Source organism: Hyla sarda, chromosome 2 (assembly GCF_029499605.1).
Source record: "Hyla sarda isolate aHylSar1 chromosome 2, aHylSar1.hap1, whole genome shotgun sequence".
NCBI lineage: Eukaryota > Metazoa > Chordata > Amphibia > Anura > Hylidae > Hyla > Hyla sarda.
In genome coordinates, this window is record NC_079190.1 from 267,920,168 (window position 1) to 267,944,987 (window position 24,820).

The 24,820-nt window shown below is 42.9% G+C and overlaps 1 protein-coding gene across 1 annotated transcript in view; it reads left to right on the top strand.

The window, feature by feature from the left end:
• Nucleotides 1-24,604, top strand: part of EPHA10 (EPH receptor A10) — a 691,916-nt gene extending 667,312 nt beyond the window's left edge. Inside the window, exons 16-17 of the mRNA XM_056557121.1 lie at nucleotides 21,367-21,531; nucleotides 22,719-24,604. Coding sequence (XP_056413096.1) covers nucleotides 21,367-21,531; nucleotides 22,719-22,833 — 280 coding nt within the window. The 3' untranslated portion in view covers nucleotides 22,834-24,604. The remainder of the gene's footprint in view (nucleotides 1-21,366; nucleotides 21,532-22,718) is intronic.
• Nucleotides 24,605-24,820: the final 216 nt, after the last annotated feature.

The window sequence follows — 24,820 nt, forward strand, 5'->3', positions numbered from 1 at the left end:
GAAACCATAGCATCCGGTAAGTCCAATGCACTTAAATCTTTATTGCGGTGTGAGACGTCTGCTTTCTGATTGCTATGCTGCCTTATGTAGAGTAACATCACAACTGATAGGGGAAGAGGCAGTGGATGTTTACTAACAGCCATTATAGCCTCATTGCCCCTGATGACATGTTTGGTGCCATGAAACATGCATGGGAGGCTGTGTAAGTGGATGTTTAAGTTAGGTCTCCGGTGTCTTGTCTATGTAGCATACTGCAGATGCTGATCTATAGAACCTCTTTCTAGGGGCATGCACACTGTTTACAGGCACCTTGCTTTTAAAGGTCACTTTTGAATTTTAATGAGACATAAAGAAATGAAAATTGCTTTATTTAGGGGGTTTACACCCTATGTAGTATATTGTTTATGTACAATATACTATAAACACAGATAACTACACAGGTCACTTTCTACAAACATAGGATGTACAGTACATCATCACTTTCTCTATTCTATCTATAAAAGTACTCTGTAAATTGATTTGCATTCATTTCTACAGCCATAAAGCACACACACATGCTGCTGCATTGTCTATGCTTACAATACAGGAATGAAGTGTGTATTTTCAATATGTCATGCCAAGGGAAGTATTTAAAAGTTACAATGTATTTATAAAAAAAATGAAAAAACAGTGTATTATATCTCTTGAACAGACTTCCATCTAATGAATGGACCTAACAATAAGCACACAAGACATTCCCTTTAATTGAGCAAGGTGGCAATCTTACTTTCCATTACTTTATCTGCAAATAATGATACAGAACTGGTTCCCTAAATTAAGTTGTATACTCTTATACATACACACTGAGATATTGTTTTGGCTATTTTTCCTAGAAATAAGCTGTCCAGCAGACTGCCGTGAAGCCATTCATGTGAAACCGACCATGTAGTATAAGGCTGTACAGGATAATTTCTTTTCACATTTCACTCTCTATAAAATTGAGATTCCTGCTGACTTGTTATGTTGTTGGTATTTCACGAGCCTAGATCTTACCAGTTATGGGAACATTTATTGGCTTAGTTTCTATGTGGTCTAATATTGGCCTGTTGCTTTGTGTGCTGTCTCGCTCTCTTCACCGCTCGATATTTTATTCATCATCAGCCTGTACATCCTCAGTGGCCCAGAGGTCTTGCCATACACAAATCCTATTCCCAGCTGGAGGGTTATCAAGTTAAGTAGAGAATGTAAGATTTCCAGAACAAGCAAAAACTGAAGTGATTATCCCTAACACTTTGCTGATGGTGCATTGATGCAGTGACAAAACACTTTTTTCAAGGCCTTTTATTGATCCATCACCCAGAAAAAAAAGGAAATTACATATATCTCTGTTTTTAGATAAATGTTTATACTGCTAATATTGTGGCTTCCATGGCTTTTTAACCTTCATTTAGATACCACGCATTGTTCAACTACATTTTTATGCATCAGTACAAAAGATCATTGCCATACTCTACCGAAAACCATTAGCATAAACCTTGCATGTCAAATGACTGCACTTTATTACTTTGTAATGTGTTCCTTTCAACTCCTTTACTACATCAACTATATCACAAGATTGCAGAAATGTAGTGACCAATCAATCTGTTAAATAATGTGACTGGAAACACTATGACTGGCATTAAAAGGAAAACTAAGACTAGCAGAAAATATGATCTGCTATGTTGGCATGATTCACTATATTAAACCGGACTCATTCACACATCACAGAGGAAGGCAGAGGAGGGCGACCAAGATGACTAATAATATGGAAGGGTTACAGGACCAAGAAAGGTTATCAACTTTGGGGTTATTTAGTTTGGCGAGAAGGTGTCTTAGGGGTGATGTGATCACAATGTACAAATATATGAATGGACACTCCAAAGATCTTTCTAGTGACCTTTCTATACCTAGGCCAGTAACCATGACAAAAGGGCATCCTATATGTCTAGAGGAAAGAAGGTTTCACCATCATCACATACATATTCTTTACTGTAAAGTGAGACTGTGGAACTTTCTGCGACATGATGTTGTGATGTCTGACTCAATAAACAAGTTCAAGGGGGGGCTAGATGGTTTTCTAGATAAATAAATTATTAGAGGTTATGGATACTAGACTTAAGTGGATAGAACGTCGATCCAGGGGCTTATTCTGATTGCTGGAAGGAATTTTACCCCTGATGGGGCAATTGGCATCCGCCTCATGTTTTTTTTTCCTTCCTCTGGATCAACACAGTAGGGCTTTAGGTTGAACTTGATGGACTCTTGTCTTTTTTCAACCTTACATACTATGTAACTATGTAACTTTTTGTAACACATGTTTTGCGGATCTAAGTGAAATGATTGCAATGTTTTCTCAAAATCAGCTGTAAACTTACCACATCCTATATCACTAGTTGACTTCAAAATTAAGTACTAAATCAAGTATTGTAATATGTTGTAAGTTACTGATCAATATGCATGTTTCATTGCACAAACACATAAAGTTATTACACGTTAGAACACTTTTTAAAATGTTGCCAACCTAAGCAGCGATCCAGGACAAAGATGAAGCTGAGACTCTTTCAATGAGCCCATGCTATCGGGATAGATCTCATGACTTATAAATAAATGTAAGAACTAAGAAGATTTTATTAAATTGATTTATTCTTAGAGCTAAAATCGCTGCACAGGAAATTGACTTTTATAGGCTATAGAATAAAACTTTTTCTGGAAGATCAGTATCAGGACAGTATCAGCAAACAGTAAAGGACTTCGACCTTAAGGGGGAATAAACATAGGAATGAATAAGTAAAACAATGGGAAGGAAATGTCTAATGGTCCATCTGCACATGTTTCTATAAAGAAAAATGAACAGATGTATATGGTATGCTATTTCATTCCATCTTCTATATGGTATTCACATAATGGTGTGCCCATGCTCTGAAAAGGTTAACACTGCTGATATACCTCTAATCCAACTTCACTAATCCAAAGTACACTCCATGTCTACTACTCATATTATACTTTTTCCACTACTGCTTCATAGCTCCTTCTTTTTCTCTTCCAAGCCTTTCAACTGACCCACTTCCAGTCTTAAAAAAAATCTCCAATCTGTGTTTCCAGTTGTTTATAGCAGCAGCACCAATGTACAATCAGGTGTTTGTGAGTGATAGGAGGCAGCACAATTCTTCCAAAATGTTACCTTCCAAACAGATCTCATTAATGTGGCTGTACCGGGCTCCCATATGGCAGTATAAAGCTCATAGAACTTTAACTGGTGATGATGGATCATTAGCATCAACTATAAATAATAGGAGACCAGGGGCCTAATAGGGCATGTTGCTCCAATCTCTATGGCCAAACAAATTCCTGCATTCAGTGCAATTTCTGCATTCAGTTCATGTATTTTTCCCATGCATTCATGCCACCACTTCTCTGACCTTCTTTGCTGACTACAAAATCTGACAAGAAGTCAGATTTTTGAAGGTTAACCCAATAGCTCAGCATGCTCTCATGAACCACCAACAGTCCCATGTTGGAGAGCAGTAAACACCCACCCCCATCACTAACAGCGTCTGTTCCTCTTAATGGCAAGGTTGGCAACAGTTACAAGCCGCCAATTGACTGTTTTTAGCTGACAATTCTGTTGCTGCTTACTTCATAACTTGTAAACCACCACTATATCTCTTGGCATGCAGCCTGCACTTATTCCTGTCTATTATAGTGCCTTATCAGTGGGGACTCTTGCAGGTTTTACTTAGTAGCAGGACAGGGCATCAGTGTTTCTGTTGCTGCACCTAGGTCCGTACAGATTATTGAACTTAACCAGCCTGGCTACCATCTGTGCTCTAAGTCACCAAACTAGACAAAATCCAAATAGCCAGGGGATTGTTATCAGTCTACCACTTAAACTCTTAGCCCATTAGGAACTCCTTCAAACTTTTTGGTGACTGCCCACATAACAACTAGTAGTTGTAATTTTGGAGAATTGTTATCTTAATTCCTTAGTATTCTACCAGCTTTGTACAGTCTTCATAAGCCAAGATGAGAGCATTAAAAAGCAACCTTTTAAAGTCCTTTTTTGGTGCCCAAATTCAAGATGTTCCTCAATCTCAGGTGAAAACATGTCCAACTTACTTGTCGCTTTTCTTGAAAAAAATAACATATTCTTAGCTTTTGATTCTAGCCATGCTGTTTCAGCAAGTTAGCACAATGTCTACGTCAGTGTCCCTGGTATTGCTGCCTAGAAGACTATGATGTTTTGAAAGCAAATCAAAAAATAACTCAAAATTCAGATTTTCTAGATATAACTCCATCAGTCTGTGAAAAGTTTTTAGGAAAAGCAAAATCATTGCCTTCAAAAAACATAAACAAAAGTTTAAGCAGAAAAAAACCCTTATTCATGGAACCTGTCAACTTCAGCTAAAGTGTTTAGAAGCCACAGCGTCCTAATATGTAGTTAAAAAAAAGTAGTGCTTTTATTCACCAATTCACAGAACAAATTGCAGAAGCATTACTGTGCCAATAGGAATCCACAAACATTCCCATTGGAGTTATGAAAATAACATAGTTTGTAAAGAAAGAATAAAAAAAAGCATACATTCATCAAGTCTAGAGCATTCATCTGCTGGAGGTCGACTGGGCAGATGTGGCAGTAAGGCTGAGTTTGGAATCACCACCTGGAATCTCATGCTCTAAAGTCAACTCACAATAACTCTTATGGGAGCAGGTTATTATGTGTCACTTTGGTATCTTGACTATCTTTGTTCTTCTTCAGCTGTACTAACTTGAGCTTCTGTTTCCTGGACGTTAATGGTGTCTGGGCAAAGATTTAACACATTACAATAATAGTTGTACATCATTCTCTAGGCTTTGGTGTAATGGAGGGTAGTGATTGAATGCAATGGACACAGGGATGTCAGCACACCACTTCTCCAGGAAACCACGGTCAACATTTTCTGTTAACTTCCAGAGAATTGGAGGTTTGTCTACATTTTGGTGTCTTTACAGTAATTAACACACATAGACGGATCTCAGTTTTAGGAACTGACCTTTTACCTCTAGTCTGCCTATATAATGGAGCAGTGTGGTTACATTTGTCATCTTTCAAGACATTGTTTTTTTTACTTTAGATTATTACATAGCCTTTCATAATAAATCTTTTCTACTATTTAAACAAGATAGCATCTTCAGCTTTAAAACATGCAATTTTCCATGCTATTTTACAGTCACGAAATGCCTCACACTTTGATTACCTTGCGATCTTTACAATACCTGCATTCTCCTTCAGTCCTCTCAAATGTTCCCTTTCTTGCTGTGCAATTGGTTTGGTTTGTATAGATTGCCTCACAATGCTTCTGTGTTCTTTATACTGATGTATAATTATATTTAAATGCTTCCTATATAGTGGAATATAATAGCAGTTTTTAATATAATTACAGCTTTATCATTTTCATAGTGATTGGCTACTGGAATGGGATTTTTCAACCATGGAGTAAAAAAGAAATGGAAAACAGGACTTGGCTGTGGTGTATCACCGTACAGAAAAGGAAAAAAAAAAATGAAATGTATAGAACAGAGTAAAGCTGCTATATACACAAATTAATCATTAAATATAGATCAGTGATGTGGAAAAAGTCTTTGCCTATCATGGATCATTTTGTTACAAAGACTATTATCTATGAAATGTAATTTAAGTATTTCTACATCTAATGTAGATGTCAGATAACTGGAAAAAAAAAGCGGCAACACCTAGTTCCCTCCACAATTCTACAAAACTGACCTTAGATCACAATAGAACCCTGTGGTGATTTGATTTCCATTAAGTAAAAAAGTGGGAGATCCGGATGTTATGTCTGTAGTAAAGCAGAATAAAGTGTGACCATTCTACAAATTAAACCACCCTTAGAAATGTATTATATAAGAGCCAAGTGTATTATCTCATATAGGAACCACATGGTATTGAACTCATGTAAGTTATATAAGTGTAAATAAGTATACGTGCCGCAGCTTCCCCCTTAGCAGGCTTAAAATACTTCAGTGTTCAAAAAAACTTTGATGTCCAAGAAATATGTTGATGGGTTAAAACAAAGCAAACGATACGTATGGATCCATTACTTCAGCATAAACAGAGGCTGCTGCCAGCAACCGACTCCACAATAAAAAACAGATGCAGAAGGTCTTCCCCTGCCATGTGTAAAACACAGGTTTCATATAATAATAACTTTATTACTTCCAGTGGATTAAATGAGACCTAGAATACAGACCCAGAACTTGCCCCAACCACTTTTCCTAACTACTTGGATGATCCACCCTAAATGACGCCCCCCCCCCCCCCAACTTAACTGAACTAAATGCAGGAGCCTCAAAAGTGTCAGACAGTCTGTATAAATATTAAATGGACAAAACAGTACAAATACAGTAAACAAAGAATAAACCAGAGACAATTCAAAGGGTCAGTACCAGGAGAATAGCAAAATACACAAAACAAAACACCGGGCAATTCAGAAAAGGAGGTAAGGACACAAAGGGTTAACAGGCACAGAACTAGAGGCAAACACACAGAGAATGAAACCAGTAAGACAGATAGAATATAAACAAGGATAAACTGCAATGACAAGCAATGCTGGGACACACTGCAGGGTTTTAAATACCCCATCTATCTCTGCTGATTTGCCCGGTGCCTGTAGATCCTGAGTATTCAGAGCACAATATGTGATGCCTAGCCAGGTGTGATTATTATTAGAGATGAGCGAATCGAATCTGACAAACCCGAATATGTTGCAAATTTCAGGAAAAATTTGCTTCTCAATAAATTCGAATTTTGCCGCAATTCGATGAAACAAATCACTTCATTAAACTCCATTTAGTGCCGTATGTTTTGCTTAATGATTTCTTTGCTCTTTAGCTGTCTGATGATTTTTTAGTGGGGGGTAGAGACGGATTGTGTGTTTGGGGGAGGGTGTTGTTGGGGCTGGGTTGGGTTGTTTGTATGTGCAAGGTGAAGGCGGGATGACCCTGAATCACATGCAGCATGCAGCCTATCAGCAGCCAGCCCTGTGATGTCACAGCCCTATATAATCGGCAGCAATCTTGCGGCCAGCCATTCCAGCATTGTATTGCAGACAGTGATAGAGCAGTGTGTATGATGGACAGAAAAACAGCTTCAAAGCAGCGATTCACCACAAACCCAAATCACTGTAGAAAAGCACTGACAAGGAAGGGAGAGAGAATGAAAGTACACTCTTGGGTGTACGACACAGCGACTCTGTACTGCTGCAGTGTGGTGTACAGCAACTTTAAAGCTTATGGGGGCCAGTTAGGCTGAGCACTAAAAGCCATTGTCACCTGCTATTATTGCATAAAAATACTGAACTTGGCTGTACTACACAGCGACTCTGTGCTGCAGCACTAGTGTGTACTACAACTCTAAAGCTAACAGGGGCCAGTTAGGGTGAGCATGAAAAGCCATAGTCACCTGATTTCAGTGCCTAATACAGGTTGAGTAGCGGAGTGTGTTGTCCTCTCATAAATGTAACCTGTGCGTACATAGGTGGTGTACATTTTTCTTTTTCCTGTCAAACTAAATTGGGCCCACTTACTGTGAAAGGCCAGCCAAAGCTACACACTTGTTTTTGTAGCCTAATACAGTTTTAAGCAGAGCATATTGTCCACCTCTCATAATTGTAAACTGTATATACACCTAAGTGGTGTACATTTTTTTTCCTGTTAAACTAATTTGGGCCTAGTTACTGTGAAAGGCCAGCCAAAGCTACACACTTGTTTTTGTAGCATTATACAGTTTATAGAGGAGCGTATAGTCTTCCTCTCATAAGTCGCAGCGAGAGGTCTGAGCTCCCGGTGTAAGCTAGCAGTCGTGTCTCAACCAGCAACCCAGCAGCCGTGATTGATTGGTTCACTCTGTCATCCACTTCATCCCAAGTGACATCTAACACCCCCAGTCAACAGTCGGTGGGTTACTCAGACTCATCCCTCAGTTGGCATGGCTCTCATGCTGCTGCAGCCGCCTCCAGGCTCTGTCATTGTGCCGCCAAATGGTTTCCTCATGTTGCTGCCACATCGAGGCTCTATCATAGTGCCGCCCGATGGTCTCGTCATGCTGCTGCCACCTCTAGGTTCTGTCATTGTACAGCCATGTGATATCCTTGTTATATTGATCCTGTAGTTTGACAGTATTTCTCCAGCGAGCGTGCGCCCTAGGGGATGGGGACATTTTTGGGTAAAATGACTAATGTCACTGCAAAGTAGAGTTGGCGAAACAAAAAATAAGCCATAATATGGATTTTTAGGTGGAAAATTGAAAGGGTTATGATTTTTAAAAGGTAAGGAGGAAAAAACGAAAGTGCAAAAACGGAAAAACCCTGAGTCCTTAAGAGGTTAATAGCGATTCACCTCGAATAAATTCGGACCAAACCAAATTTTTTCAGGAAATTCGGCAAATCGTCCGAACCGAATTTTTTAAAAATTTGCTCATTTCTAATCATTATAGTTAGCCTATCTAGCACTAAGGTAGTTTGGATGTGGAGTGGGACAGTTCAAGGAGAAATGGGATGACTGAATAGCTTTGTCACACAAAAGATCTTACTAGTGTAGCACACAGGGGAGGTAGGAGATGGTGATGATGTCAAGTGGCAGGGGAATGTAGTGAACCTGATGTTGCCCTTTGAGCCAAAACAATCTTTTGTCAGTGAGGTTGTCCCAGTAGTGGAAGTACAGAAATGAGAACTCAGGACACTTGAATAACATGAAAACAACTTAAAACTTAGAGAACCTTCTGTGCAAATCCAGACACAACACAGTCTGGTTGACCGACAAATAAGCATTCGCTCATTTGCTAGTTAATTGCTGTGCCTATTACAGTCTGTGTGATCAATAATTGCCCATTGTACTAGGGCCTTTACACAGAACCAGGAATTAAAATGTTTCATCTGCTTCCTGACTTCAAATCAGGGCTGCACACCTAGAATATATTTTGCCTAGTATGAGAGGCATAACTTAAAGATGTTGGACCCCGATGCAAACTCTGTATCAGGGCCAACAATTATATACATTTTTTTTCTTTTCTTATAAAACTCTTCTGTTCATGTAAGAAAATAAAGATTTGTTACTCCCCCTAAGACTCATGGGTATAGGTACAACTATATCCTCTGTATCTCTATAATTATGCCCCTGCCTGATATAATTTGAAAATGAAGATTCTGGGCTCTAATCCCTTCTGAAAAAAAAAAAAAAAAAAAATATATATATATATATATATATATATATATATATATATATAAATATATATATATATATATATATATATATAATATATATATATATATATATATATATATATATATATATATATATATATATATATATAAGCCATTAGCACTCTGCTGGCTTTCTGGGTAAGGAATATGCAAAGCATCTCAGGGTGGGTGGTCCACTGAAAGGGTGGTGTGATGAGCTGCTTTGTATATATATATATATATATATATATATATATATATACAGTTTAGTGGTGCGTCCTGCTCCTGACATTTGTGGCTTGTGCCCGGCAATACGTGGCAGCTGGCTCCCAATGCTTTGAGTCATCAGCAGCGGGAGCCAGCTGCCAAGTGTTGCTGGGCACCTGCCGCTATTGTCAGGAGCAAGCTGCACTCTGACCCTGGCAGTTAGCCCTGTAAATGCAGCAGTCAGTGTGACTGCAGTATTTATCAGGGTGGTAGATAGAGGGAGCTCCTTCTGTTTTCCATCGGGACCCCGTATTGCGATTGCAGGGTCCTGATGGTAGCCATGGCAACCAGGGACCTGCGAACGGCCTCTGGTTTCCTGGTTAAAGGCAGAGTCTGATCTGCTTTGCCTATCAGTTTGACATCAACAAGCATAATACATTGACGTACAGATCTGTACTACAATGTATAATATGCAAGCAGCAGATCGCACAGACAAGACTCTTAGTGGTCTTCAATCTGCGGACCTCCAGATGTTGCAAAACTACAACTCCCAGCATGCCTGGACAGCCAACGGCTGCCTGGCATGCTGGGAGTTGTAGTTTTGCAACATCTGGAGTTCCGCAGGTTGAAGACCACTATTGGGTTCAAAATCTTTAATTTTTTAGATTTTGCACCTAAAAATTGGGTGCATCTTATACGCCGGTGCGTCCTATAGGTTGAAAAATACGGTATATCCATATTTTTTTTTGTCATGGCTTTAAGAAGTATGGGATCTGTGTTTAAAAACTGGGGTGGACTGGGTGCAAATTGCTCTTTGATTGCTTATATAGAATTGACCAAAGAAGCATTAGGGCTGAAGATGGAAGTCATGAAAAATAAAGAGAAAATCAGTCCACTCAAAAAGGTGAGCAATGTGACAATGTAGAAATGACACACATCTCTTATAATGTTGACTTTGCTTTTATTTTGTGTTCATTACTTTGTAATGAACTGGTAACCGCTATTCTTTGACTTCACCTATCTTTCCATGTTTGTATATGTCATTGTTTCTTAACCATTTAAGGACTTAGCAGGTTTTTGCCTTGAGGACATTTCATTATAGTGTTTTCGTTTTTTTCCTCCTCTCCTTTTTAGAAACATAACTCTTATGTTTTTATCTACAAACTCATATGAAAACTTAGGTTTTGCACAACCAATTATACTTTGCAATGACATATTTTATTTTACTATAAAATGTACGGCAAAAAATAATTTAAATATTTGTGGGGGAATTGAAAACCAATCACCCAATTTTGCAGTTTTGAGGGTAGGGGTATTCTTTTCCACACAGTGTGCTTTACAGTCAAACTAACATGCTATATTTTTCTGTTGTTCACAACAATTATAATGATAATAATTCCAATTTTATATGGTTTTTATATTATTGTACTACTTTTAAAAACTCATAGGAGTATTCTGACCCCTAATTTTTTTGTCTATTGGGCTGCTTTAGGGGATAATTATTTCCACCATGAACTGTATGTTTTTACTGGTACTACTTTTGTATATGAGAAACTTTTTAATCACTTTTTATTTTCATTATTTTCTTGGATGTTATGTGACCAAGAATCAGCAATTTTGAACTTTTGATATTGTTTTGAGCTTTTGGCATTCACAATTGAGGGTAAATATTGTTATATCTTAACAATTTTGACAATTTTGCATGTAGTGATATCAAATATGTTTCTTTTTATTTACTATTTTTGTTTGAAAAATAGGAAAAGGGGAGTGATTAAAATTTTTGTTAGGAGATGGGATTTTTTATGTTTCATTTGTTTATTATTTTAATTATACTTTATGCTCCACATAGAAGGAATTTTATAAGCAATCATTAGAGTTATAATACTGAACAATACATAGCATTGCTTATTGTAATTGGCGCTCTGCTAGTAGAGTCTGCCTGTGTATTGGTCTAGCTTGCAAATCACACCCACCATTACAAAGCCACACCCCTTACAATTTCTTCATGAGTAAGTGAGGTTAAATAGACAGGGAGTAGGTGCACTGGCCCTTTAAATCTTAGAGAGCTGGCGCGCGCGCGCCCTAAGGAGAGGAGCCGCGCGCGCCAGGACGTGACAGCCGGGGATCGGGACAGGTGAGTGACTTGGGATGCGATTCGCGAGCGGGCGCATCCCGCTATGCGAATCGCATCCCCGCCGGCAGAGTCATTGCAGCGCTCCCGGTCAGCGGGTCTGACCGGGGCGCTGCAGAGAGAGGAACGCCGCGAGCGCTCCGGGGAGGAGCAGGGACCCCGAGCGCTCGACGTAACAGTACCCTTAGGTTTCCCCTTCTTTTTGTCCGGTTGTCGCTCCACCAGGGACAAGGACTTTGGGAGCGGTTGTAGAGTCTTCTTCTGGAGGACAATGAAGTCCTGGGTATGTTCATCAACGGCAGGCAGTTCAGAAGGAGTGGGAATGGGGAGGGGGGGCAGAGGGTGAAGCTTGGCACGGGGCAGAGTGATACCAGGACGGGGGCTATGAGAAGGCACGGCATAGTCCTGATAGGCCTTGGGGAGACCAGGTATAGGAGGATACATAGGGGTTTGACAGGCAGGACTGAGAGCAGACGTGAGGCATTTTTTGTGGCAAGAAGCACCCCAGCTCTTGATCTTCCCGGTGGTCCAGTCAAGGGTAGGAGAGTGGCGTTGAAGCCACGGCAGACAGAGGAGGACTTCAGAGGTGCAGTTGGGCAAAACAAAAAGTTCAATTTTTTCGTGATGCAGTTCAATGCTCATGAGCTGGGGTTCTGTGCGGTAACACACAGTGCAGTCCAATTTCACTCCGTTGACCGAGGAAATGTAGAGCGGCTTGGAGAGACGGGTCACAGCGATGTTGAACTTATTAACAAAAGAGGCCAAAATGAAATTTCCCGCAGAACCAGAGTCCAAGAAGGCCATAGCTGAGAAGGAGGAGTTGGCAGAAGGAGAAATCCGTACAGGCACAGTGAGACGTGGAGAAGCAGACTTCACACCAAGAGACGCCACTCCCACGTGAGCTGGGTGCGTGCATGCGTTTCCCAGACGTGGAGGACGAATAGGGCAATCCACCAAGAAATTGTTATGATTCGGCTAGCTGGATGTGGATCCTCTGTGTCAGTGAGGGTTTGGCGTGGACCGTGTCGGTGGACCGGTTCTACCGACACGGTCGGTAGAAGCGGGATGGTCTTGCTGCGGCGGTAGCAACCAGGTCGTATCCACCGGCAACGGCTCAACCTCGCTGACTGCTGAGAAGGCGTGGGACAGAAGGACTAGGCAGAGGCAAGGTCAGACGTAGCAGAAGGTCGGGGCAGGCGGCAAGGTTCGTAGTCAATAGCAAAAGCAAGAGGTCAGGTACACTGGTAAGGCAAACACTGTAACGCTTTCTCTGGCACAAAGGCAACAAGATCCGGCAAGGAAGTGAGGGGGAAGTGAGGTTAAATAGACAGGGAGTAGGTGGAGGCTAATTAGACTGATTGGGCCAGGCACCAATCATTGGTGCACTGGCCCTTAAAAAGCTTAGAGAGCTGGTGCGCGCACGCCCTAAGGAGCGGAGCCGCGCGTGCCAGGACATGACAGCCGGGGACCGGGACAGGTGAGTGACTTGGGATGCGATTCGCGAGCAGGCGCATCCCGCTATGCGAATCGCATCCCCGCCGGCAGAGTCATTGCAGCGCTCCCGGTCAGCGGGTCTGACCGGGGCGCTGCAGAGAGAGGAACGCCGCGAGCGCTTCGGGGAGGAGCAGGGACCCGGAGCGCTCGACGTAACAGTACCCTTAGGTTTCCCCTTCTTTTTGTCCGGTTGTCGCTCCACCAGGGACAAGGACTTTGGGAGCGGTTGTAGAGTCTTCTTCTGGAGGACAATGAAGTCCTGGGTATGTTCATCAACGGCAGGCAGTTCAGAAGGAGTGGGAATGGGGAGGGGGGGCAGAGGGTGAAGCTTGGCACGGGGCAGAGTGATACCAGGACGGGGGCTATGAGAAGGCACGGCATAGTCCTGATAGGCCTTGGGGAGACCAGGTATAGGAGGATACATAGGGGTTTGACAGGCAGGACTGAGAGCAGACGTGAGGCATTTTTTGTGGCAAGAAGCACCCCAGCTCTTGATCTTCCCGGTGGTCCAGTCAAGGGTAGGAGAGTGGCGTTGAAGCCACGGCAGACAGAGGAGGACTTCAGAGGTGCAGTTGGGCAAAACAAAAAGTTCAATTTTTTCGTGATGCAGTTCAATGCTCATGAGCTGGGGTTCTGTGCGGTAACACACAGTGCAGTCCAATTTCACTCCGTTGACCGAGGAAATGTAGAGCGGCTTGGAGAGACGGGTCACAGCGATGTTGAACTTATTAACAAAAGAGGCCAAAATGAAATTTCCCGCAGAACCAGAGTCCAAGAAGGCCATAGCTGAGAAGGAGGAGTTGGCAGAAGGAGAAATCCGTACAGGCACAGTGAGACGTGGAGAAGCAGACTTCACACCAAGAGACGCCACTCCCACGTGAGCTGGGTGCGTGCATGCGTTTCCCAGACGTGGAGGACGAATAGGGCAATCCACCAAGAAATTGTTATGATTCGGCTAGCTGGATGTGGATCCTCTGTGTCAGTGAGGGTTTGGCGTGGACCGTGTCGGTGGACCGGTTCTACCGACACGGTCGGTAGAAGCGGGATGGTCTTGCTGCGGCGGTAGCAACCAGGTCGTATCCACCGGCAACGGCTCAACCTCGCTGACTGCTGAGAAGGCGTGGGACAGAAGGACTAGGCAGAGGCAAGGTCAGACGTAGCAGAAGGTCGGGGCAGGCGGCAAGGTTCGTAGTCAATAGCAAAAGCAAGAGGTCAGGTACACTGGTAAGGCAAACACTGTAACGCTTTCTCTGGCACAAAGGCAACAAGATCCGGCAAGGAAGTGAGGGGGAAGTGAGGTTAAATAGACAGGGAGTAGGTGGAGGCTAATTAGACTGATTGGGCCAGGCACCAATCATTGGTGCACTGGCCCTTAAAAAGCTTAGAGAGCTGGTGCGCGCACGCCCTAAGGAGCGGAACCGCGCGTGCCAGGACGTGACAGCCGGGGACCGGGACAGGTGAGTGACTTGGGATGCGATTCGCGAGCAGGCGCATCCCGCTATGCGAATCGCATCCCCGCCGGCAGAGTCATTGCAGCGCTCCCGGTCAGCGGGTCTGACCAGGGCGCTGCAGAGAGAGGAACGCCGCGAGCGCTTCGGGGAGGAGCAGGGACCCGGAGCGCTCGACGTAACAGTACCCTTAGGTTTCCCCTTCTTTTTGTCCGGTTGTCGCTCCACCAGGGACAAGGACTTTGGGAGCGGTTGTAGAGTCTTCTTCTGGAGGACAATGAAGTCCTGGGTATGTTCATCAACGGCAGGCAGTTCAGAAGGAGTGGGAATGGGGAGGGGGGGCAGAGGGTGAAGCTTGGCACGGGGCAGAGTGATACCAGGACGGGGGCTATGAGAAGGCACGGCATAGTCCTGATAGGCCTTGGGGAGACCAGGTATAGGAGGATACATAGGGGTTTGACAGGCAGGACTGAGAGCAGACGTGAGGCATTTTTTGTGGCAAGAAGCACCCCAGCTCTTGATCTTCCCGGTGGTCCAGTCAAGGGTAGGAGAGTGGCGTTGAAGCCACGGCAGACAGAGGAGGACTTCAGAGGTGCAGTTGGGCAAAACAAAAAGTTCAATTTTTTCGTGATGCAGTTCAATGCTCATGAGCTGGGGTTCTGTGCGGTAACACACAGTGCAGTCCAATTTCACTCCGTTGACCGAGGAAATGTAGAGCGGCTTGGAGAGACGGGTCACAGCGATGTTGAACTTATTAACAAAAGAGGCCAAAATGAAATTTCCCGCAGAACCAGAGTCCAAGAAGGCCATAGCTGAGAAGGAGGAGTTGGCAGAAGGAGAAATCCGTACAGGCACAGTGAGACGTGGAGAAGCAGACTTCACACCAAGAGACGCCACTCCCACGTGAGCTGGGTGCGTGCATGCGTTTCCCAGACGTGGAGGACGAATAGGGCAATCCACCAAGAAATTGTTATGATTCGGCTAGCTGGATGTGGATCCTCTGTGTCAGTGAGGGTTTGGCGTGGACCGTGTCGGTGGACCGGTTCTACCGACACGGTCGGTAGAAGCGGGATGGTCTTGCTGCGGCGGTAGCAACCAGGTCGTATCCACCGGCAACGGCTCAACCTCGCTGACTGCTGAGAAGGCGTGGGACAGAAGGACTAGGCAGAGGCAAGGTCAGACGTAGCAGAAGGTCGGGGCAGGCGGCAAGGTTCGTAGTCAATAGCAAAAGCAAGAGGTCAGGTACACTGGTAAGGCAAACACTGTAACGCTTTCTCTGGCACAAAGGCAACAAGATCCGGCAAGGAAGTGAGGGGGAAGTGAGGTTAAATAGACAGGGAGTAGGTGGAGGCTAATTAGACTGATTGGGCCAGGCACCAATCATTGGTGCACTGGCCCTTAAAAAGCTTAGAGAGCTGGTGCGCGCACGCCCTAAGGAGCGGAGCCGCGCGTGCCAGGACGTGACAGCCGGGGACCGGGACAGGTGAGTGACTTGGGATGCGATTCGCGAGCAGGCGCATCCCGCTATGCGAATCGCATCCCCGCCGGCAGAGTCATTGCAGCGCTCCCGGTCAGCGGGTCTGACCGGGGCGCTGCAGAGAGAGGAACGCCGCGAGCGCTTCGGGGAGGAGCAGGGACCCGGAGCGCTCGACGTAACAGTACCCTTAGGTTTCCCCTTCTTTTTGTCCGGTTGTCGCTCCACCAGGGACAAGGACTTTGGGAGCGGTTGTAGAGTCTTCTTCTGGAGGACAATGAAGTCCTGGGTATGTTCATCAACGGCAGGCAGTTCAGAAGGAGTGGGAATGGGGAGGGGGGGCAGAGGGTGAAGCTTGGCACGGGGCAGAGTGATACCAGGACGGGGGCTATGAGAAGGCACGGCATAGTCCTGATAGGCCTTGGGGAGACCAGGTATAGGAGGATACATAGGGGTTTGACAGGCAGGACTGAGAGCAGACGTGAGGCATTTTTTGTGGCAAGAAGCACCCCAGCTCTTGATCTTCCCGGTGGTCCAGTCAAGGGTAGGAGAGTGGCGTTGAAGCCACGGCAGACAGAGGAGGACTTCAGAGGTGCAGTTGGGCAAAACAAAAAGTTCAATTTTTTCGTGATGCAGTTCAATGCTCATGAGCTGGGGTTCTGTGCGGTAACACACAGTGCAGTCCAATTTCACTCCGTTGACCGAGGAAATGTAGAGCGGCTTGGAGAGACGGGTCACAGCGATGTTGAACTTATTAACAAAAGAGGCCAAAATGAAATTTCCCGCAGAACCAGAGTCCAAGAAGGCCATAGCTGAGAAGGAGGAGTTGGCAGAAGGAGAAATCCGTACAGGCACAGTGAGACGTGGAGAAGCAGACTTCACACCAAGAGACGCCACTCCCACGTGAGCTGGGTGCGTGCATGCGTTTCCCAGACGTGGAGGACGAATAGGGCAATCCACCAAGAAATTGTTATGATTCGGCTAGCTGGATGTGGATCCTCTGTGTCAGTGAGGGTTTGGCGTGGACCGTGTCGGTGGACCGGTTCTACCGACACGGTCGGTAGAAGCGGGATGGTCTTGCTGCGGCGGTAGCAACCAGGTCGTATCCACCGGCAACGGCTCAACCTCGCTGACTGCTGAGAAGGCGTGGGACAGAAGGACTAGGCAGAGGCAAGGTCAGACGTAGCAGAAGGTCGGGGCAGGCGGCAAGGTTCGTAGTCAATAGCAAAAGCAAGAGGTCAGGTACACTGGTAAGGCAAACACTGTAACGCTTTCTCTGGCACAAAGGCAACAAGATCCGGCAAGGAAGTGAGGGGGAAGTGAGGTTAAATAGACAGGGAGTAGGTGGAGGCTAATTAGACTGATTGGGCCAGGCACCAATCATTGGTGCACTGGCCCTTAAAAAGCTTAGAGAGCTGGTGCGCGCACGCCCTAAGGAGCGGAGCCGCGCGTGCCAGGACGTGACAGCCGGGGACCGGGACAGGTGAGTGACTTGGGATGCGATTCGCGAGCAGGCGCATCCCGCTATGCGAATCGCATCCCCGCCGGCAGAGTCATTGCAGCGCTCCCGGTCAGTGGGTCTGACCGGGGCGCTGCAGAGAGAGGAACGCCGAGAGCGCTTCGGGGAGGAGCAGGGATCCGGAGCGCTCGGCGTAACAGTCAGGATATGAGGACAAAATATTAGGAAGAGATATGAGGAGGGGATAAGGGGAAGTCAGGATATAAGGATGGGGTATAATGTCGGGATATTAGGTCAGGATATGAGGACAGAATATAAGTTCGGGATATGAGGCTGCGATAAGAGGACAGGATATGAGGTCAGGATATGAGGAGGGGATATGGGGTGGTGATATGGAGGAGAGGATATGGTGCATTTCCTCCCCCACAAGGATTATGAAGGAAAAACCAGGCACTCAGCTAGTAGATATATGGGTGATCTGCTGTAAGGTGTAGCTGGCAGTGTTCTCGGAATTTTTTATTTGAAAGTCACAGTGTTGCCCCCTTTTAGTGTAATTCATTTACAAAAAGCTTCCTGAGCTATGTAGCAACATAAAACAGCAGAAGAGGCAGCTGTTTCCCCACACTGTAATTTAGCTGCCGGGCTCCCTCAGCATATTTATGGTTGTTATGAGATTCATTTGTTTAGATTAGTAAATTTATAACCTTGTGTTTCAAAGCCAGTATATAGCTACATTACCACTATGGATAATAAATAAGCAATGCAGTCCTCTATGATCAATTGCCTGAGGAATTCATAGCAAACTGGATCTATAAGTGTCATCTTCTACATTGAACAAACTTTACCTATCAACAAATTGCAGAGTAATCATATTGAAGCCTTTTGTGCTTTATAGCATGTTTTCTAGAAATTCAAGTCTAAAAGGTCTAATCTTAAAACTAATTTAGGTGGGTCCCCAGTGCATGAGTGGGTCCAAAGGCTTCTTTGTCACTTAACAAGACACTAGTTTAGTACATGGGACATGATACACATTTTATATTCAGGCCCAGGAGCTAAAATATACAACTGGTTTAATATGGATGATGTTTTAAGTTTTATTTATTTATTTATTTATTTATTTATTTTTTATTCTAAATATGACAGCTAATGGAAATGGAAACGTTTTTTTTATTATTCATTTATTTCACAAAAATCATATTAAATAACTTTCTAATTTTTTTATTTAAAAAAAACTCTATCATTTTGCTGCTGTAGAGTCCGTGTTAGGGTACGTTCACACTAAGGAATTGCCGTGGAATTTCCAGGCGGAATTCCAAGGGCGCAATTTCGCGGTGGGAACTTTAACATTAGTCTGAACGGGTTTCCGCGAGACCCGTTCACACTGCGGAATTTCAGCGGCGGACATTTCCGCCGCTGAAAGTGTTCCGCGCAAAGAAAGAACATGTTCATTCTTTCTGTGGAATCCGCGAGCGGACCATAGCCGTCAATGGTGACGGCTCAGTGCCCCCTAGCGCCGAGCACCTACGGCGGCGGCCGCCAGGCAGAATCTCCGCTCGCAGAATTCAGCCGCGAGAATTCCGTAGCGTGAATGCACCCTTAATCATTCACTTAGTTGGTTGATGTGCTGGCTGTGTTAGTTCTCTTTCCCTTCCAGTGTTAAAGGGGAATTCCGGTGTAAAACAAATGTTTTCAAATCAACTGGTGCCAGAAAGTTAAACAGATTTATGAATGACCTCTATTTAAAAATCTTAATCCATCCAGTACTTACCAGCTGCTGTATGTTCCAGAGGAAGTTGTGTAGTTCTTTCCAGTCTGGCCAGTGTGTCAGATTCCAAATCCCCATAGCAAACCTCAGACGATTCCTGACACAGGCAGATATGTCAGCAGAGAGCACTGTGTGCAAACTGAAATTAACTTTTTTCTGTAGCATACAGCAGCTGATAAGTACTGGAAGAATTAAGATATTTAAATAGAAGTAATTTACAAATTACTATAACTTTCTGGCACCAGTTGATTTGAAAACATTTTTTTCCCATCGGAGTACCCCTTTAAATATAGCTCCAGATAATGGGAGGAGTTTATGCATAGTAAATCAAAGTATGTTGTGGGGAAGCATCCCAATCTTCAGAGCAAATGACACACAAGACACACTGCATAACAATGGCGTTTTTAAATGAAAGAGATGAAGCTCTTACCAACTCTGTTGGGTGAGGCATGGAAGAAATGATCCCTTGTGAGCTGTAGAAACAGACTGCACCCTTAAACTTAGTGCAACTATTTAACTTCAATGTGACCAGCCCCGTATGTAAAAATCATTTTTCATTGTCACTAGGCTTTAATACCTTGTAAAATATGTCAGACAAAAAGAGGCAGACGTGTTTTGCAATGGAAATTTTCATTGTTCTTTTCTTATACTATTTAAATGAAACATTACATATAATTTGAAAGTCAGCTAGTACATGGTTAGAATATTTGTTACATCAAACTGTTTGACCCTTCCAAGGACATGAATTTGTGGATTGCGACAGCTCTTATGCATCCTAGTTGATCATTTCAGGTTTTTTTTTCTCTCTCATCCTCCAACTTTATAACAAAACATTTCCTTACAAGGTTCTTCTTCATATAAATTTATAGCTCTATAAAAATAAAAATGTGTCCTGTGTTTTGGAAAGAAACTAAAATTACATAGTTTTCTTTTCTTTCTGAAATATTCATAGGGAGAAATGTAGGGTTTATTACTGGTAAGTTATGACAAGGTTAGATGAATTGCTCACCAAAGCTCAGTGGTCTGAAGTTTAAAGCAGACCTGTCAACACAAAATAGGGGTATAAATAAGCAGATAGCTCCATAGGGCTAGCCATCATGATTCCAGACATATTTTTTCTCCATAGTTCTTTCCAGTACCAAGATATCAGTCCCAATATATGGGGTGGGAAGATGTTGTTGCAGACCAAGAATATCCTTTTGTGTCAACTGTAATGCCCCCTGCCACAAAACTTATTCAGGGATGGTTTGAAGACCATGACAAAGAGTCAAAGGTATTGACTCGGCCCCCAAATTCTAGAGATACTATTTGACTGAGCATCTGTGAAATGTGTTAGAAAAATAAATCTGATGCCCTGAGGCCTAAATTGCAAGCCACAGGACTAGCAGGATCTGCTACTAACTTTTTATAACTATTTGTTGCCAGATACCAAAGGACACCTTTAGAGGTGTTGTTAAAGGGGTACTCTGCTGAAAAAAAGGATAGGGGATAAGATTTTAGATTGCGGGGGTCCCACTGCTGGGGACCCCTGTGATCTCCGCTGCTGCACCCCTGTCATTTGGTGCACAATGACTGGCGATGCCAACCGCCAGACCCCCTCCATTCACGTCTATGGGAGGAGGTGTGACAGCTATGTACTAGCCGTCACACCTCCTCCCATAAACATGGAGAGGGCGTGGCGTGACGTCACGAACATGAAAGCTGCAAGCTTCCATGTTCTGGACATCGCCGCTGCTGGTCCAGATATCCTTTGGATAGGGGATGAGATGTCTAGAGAAGAGTACCCCTTTAAGTCCATGCCTCAACTAGTCAGAGCTGTTTAAGCAGCACTTAGTTTCCTATACAAAAGACCTATTACAATCTATAGTCCTCTTTTTTGTCCTGTGCTTAAAAATAGCACATGTACTGTATAAGTAAATCTAGTTTATGTTTAACATTGTACTGTACTTGTAACCAGTTATCTAGCCGTCCCCTGAGGCCTTCTGCTTGAGTATGTATTATGATTGTGTCATTGGGATATTTTGATGTCTGAAACATTACAAATCAATAAAAGTTAAATGAAAATACTTTCTAAATGTTTCCTGCTTTGGGTGATAAAACTAACTGTATAATTGATTTGTTCCTCTTTATTTTGTAGATCACTGAGCACTTCCATTCCATTAATTGAGCGGACATTTACATCATTCCCTTCATTTAGTTCTGTGGGAGAATGGCTGGAAGCCATTGAAATGGAGAGATACAAGGATAACTTCACAGCAGCAGGGTATTGCTACCTGGAGTCAGTGGCCAGGATGACAGTTCAGTAAGTTGTACTAATATCCATAAACTCAAGACTTTACCTAAATAAATATATATGGATTTATTATGGACAAATTTATTATGGACAACTGTGAACTTTAAACAGTAGACCATTACAATATTTCAATAATAGATAAATAGATAGATATATAGATAGATAGATAGACAGATAGATATGAGCTAGATACATATGAGCTAGATAGATATGAGATAGATAAATAGAAAGATAGATAGATATGAGATAGATAGATATGAGATAGATAAATAGAAAGATAGATAGATATGAGATAGATAGATAGATAGATAGATATGAGATAGATACACTAGATAGATTGATAGATATGAGAGAGATAGATAGATAGATAGATAGATAGATAGATAGATGATAGGAGATAGATAGACACAACAATTAGTGAAACCTTTTTGTAATTAATAACACTTGGCACAGAGAAGCAGAGAGTGACACTACTGCAATGAAGTCCAGTTTGGGGAACCAAAGGATTAAGGGTACACTGTGTTGCTCAGCCAATGAGAAGATGTTGGCATACAAAACAATGATGTAAAATAAACGGTGTAGTCTACTCTTTTTCTTCAACATCATTGCATCTCTTTGGAATGACACCGTAAAATTGCAGTGGAGGAGGGTCATCTGGGGAGGTCATTCACCCAAAGAAGAGGGCCATTATGTATAGTATAAAAAAAAAAAGATCTGTCATAAAACAATCTAGTCTAGAGAAAGGGTGACCTTCTCAACATAGTAGTTTTTTTGCACATGTAGATGGGCTAAACAATACAATAAATACTTGCCTATGTGGAAAAGCTAGGATTACTACTTATGTATGTACTAAGGGTGCAAGTTATTATGGTATACAAGCCCATAGGAACTAAGTTGACCAGCCTAACAATTCTTGTCTGAAATCTTTAGCTTGTTTTCCCCTAATCATTAGGTTTGAGTCTATTGCTATACCCCACAACTGCAATATGTAGTAAAACCGTGCCCATATGATTGATGAATTTACAATCCTATAAAATATCCCATAATGTACACATAGGAGAAAATTAAGACTTTGCACATTGTGAAAAATGAAAAACTGGAATTATGTAACATATAAAGTATAGTACTGTATTACCCTAAATTGTAACATAGCAATTGTACTGGTTGTAAGCTTCCTGTTTCATCTTTTTTTGCAGGGATGTCATGAGTCTAGGAATCACTTCAGTGGAACATCAGAAAACTATTCTGAGTGGCATTCAGACCTTACGTGCTCAAGTTATACAAATGCATGGACGGGGAGTGCAGGTGTGACATGCAAGGTCACAAAACAAGCTCTAAAACTGAAAAATCCAAAGGGAGAGCTGTACCGCCCCCCATATCTGGCCAAGAAAAATGAGCAGAAAAAGGCAACATACAAGAGGAGGCAAATCTATCTAGGATTACACTGGAGTCAAATTCTTTCTAAACTTTTGAAAGAAATTACAAAAATCGCCATGTGGTGAAGATGGCACAGTCACTAAGAAGATTTTATGTCTTACATCAAGAAGATGCGAAATCAATCTGGCTGTGTATCTACAAACCAGCCACAGACTAGGCAGATTTTAGCAGCCTTTAACATGGCCAATTGTCTGTATGACGCCTAGGCATACAGGGTGAGCTGGAAACGTGTGCACTTGTTTTTACATGGGGTACATTGTTGTAATATTGTGATGCCAACTACTCCATTAACTCTAAGTACTTAAGTATTTTTCTAACAGCAACTGTGTTGTACTGACTCCCATAAATAGCTTTTATTTTTACAGGATGCAAAAGAAAAAAAAAGACTTTTTTTATACCAGATCAAGTGTCCAAGTGATATGTGTTTGGTGCAGAAAGTGCTAGTCTTTTTCTTTTCTCCTCCTTACTAAGCACTTTTTCCTCGGCGGCATGAAATGATGGCATCTCTCTCGTGGGGCAAATGCAATGAAGCTGAAGTGGTGCAATTTGTCTTGTAGTTGAAGTTCAATGTGAGCAATCGCTTACTTTGCAAAGGTTTGTCTGACAGTTTCTATCAGCGGGGAGGTGAAATGGAGAATAAGGCAAGCATAACAGGAAAAAAAAGACAATAATATAGTTAGAAAGCCTTTTAAGCATACATACGGTAGTTGATGGGAGAGAAAATTAATTACAAAATATGTGTGTCTGACATTTATAGTGTATGGCATTGTACCTGGAGGAAGATAGCGCTGCAGCCAAATGGTTTTTCATACAGGGTATGCCAGATAACTTCTTTTTACCCAAGTGTTAATGCATAACACTATTGTATTTCATATGCTCCATTTCACCTCTACAAGCAAAATGCAAAACTTTAAAAAGTTAGTTTGTTCATTCATTTATTCATTCATTCAATCATTAAGTGGCTGGTGATGAGAAATTTACCTGAAGCCATTCCATAACCGATTTGTCCCTACTTGTATGAATGATAATAGCCATGTCCCCTAGGGTCAAGGTCTCCTCTCTTCTTTCTGCCAATAACTCAATTTAATTTGGAACGTGTTGTTTTTAACCTATCTACTTTTATGTGCAAGGAAAGTGCCGGTTGACTGGCCACCTCTTCTGACTGCCACTTGTGATTCATAATTATGTAGAAAGTGTACCTGTTCTTAGCCGAGCGTAAGAGTGATTGATAGCACTTCAAAGAATAGGGAGTGCTTGTTATAATCTTACAGTCTTCAAAAAACATATGCCACAGTGTGTCTCTCTCTGTTCACATGGATACGCTCCCTGCAGTTAAGTAGAAGTTTCAAAGATAATTCAAATTATTTGCAGAAACAGAGAATTCATGCAAGTCAAGCAATTTGTAAAGGCATAGACTAGACCACCAAGTCGACTATGGTGCGTCACTAGAGCGCTTCAAATAGCTCATAAGAAATCTTATATTCATCTTCTAAATCATCTGTATATTTTGCAATTACTGTGCTAAAATGACTCCAAAAATTGCAACAAAGGTTAAAGGGGTACTCTGCTGCTCAGCGTTTGGAACAAACTGTTCCGAATGCTGGAGCCGGCATTGGGAGCTTGTGATGTCATAGCTCCCCCTCATGACGTCACTCCCCACCCCCTCAATGCAAGTCTATGGGAGGGGTCGTGATGACTTTCATGCCCCTCCCATAGTCTTTCATTAAGGGGGAGGGGCGTGATGTAATGAGGGGAAGGGGTTATGATGTCACAAGCTCCCGGCTCCAGCATTCGGAACACAAACGCTAAGCAGCAGAGTACCCCTGGCAAGTGGTTCCATTTTTTAAGCAATTTCTGAGAA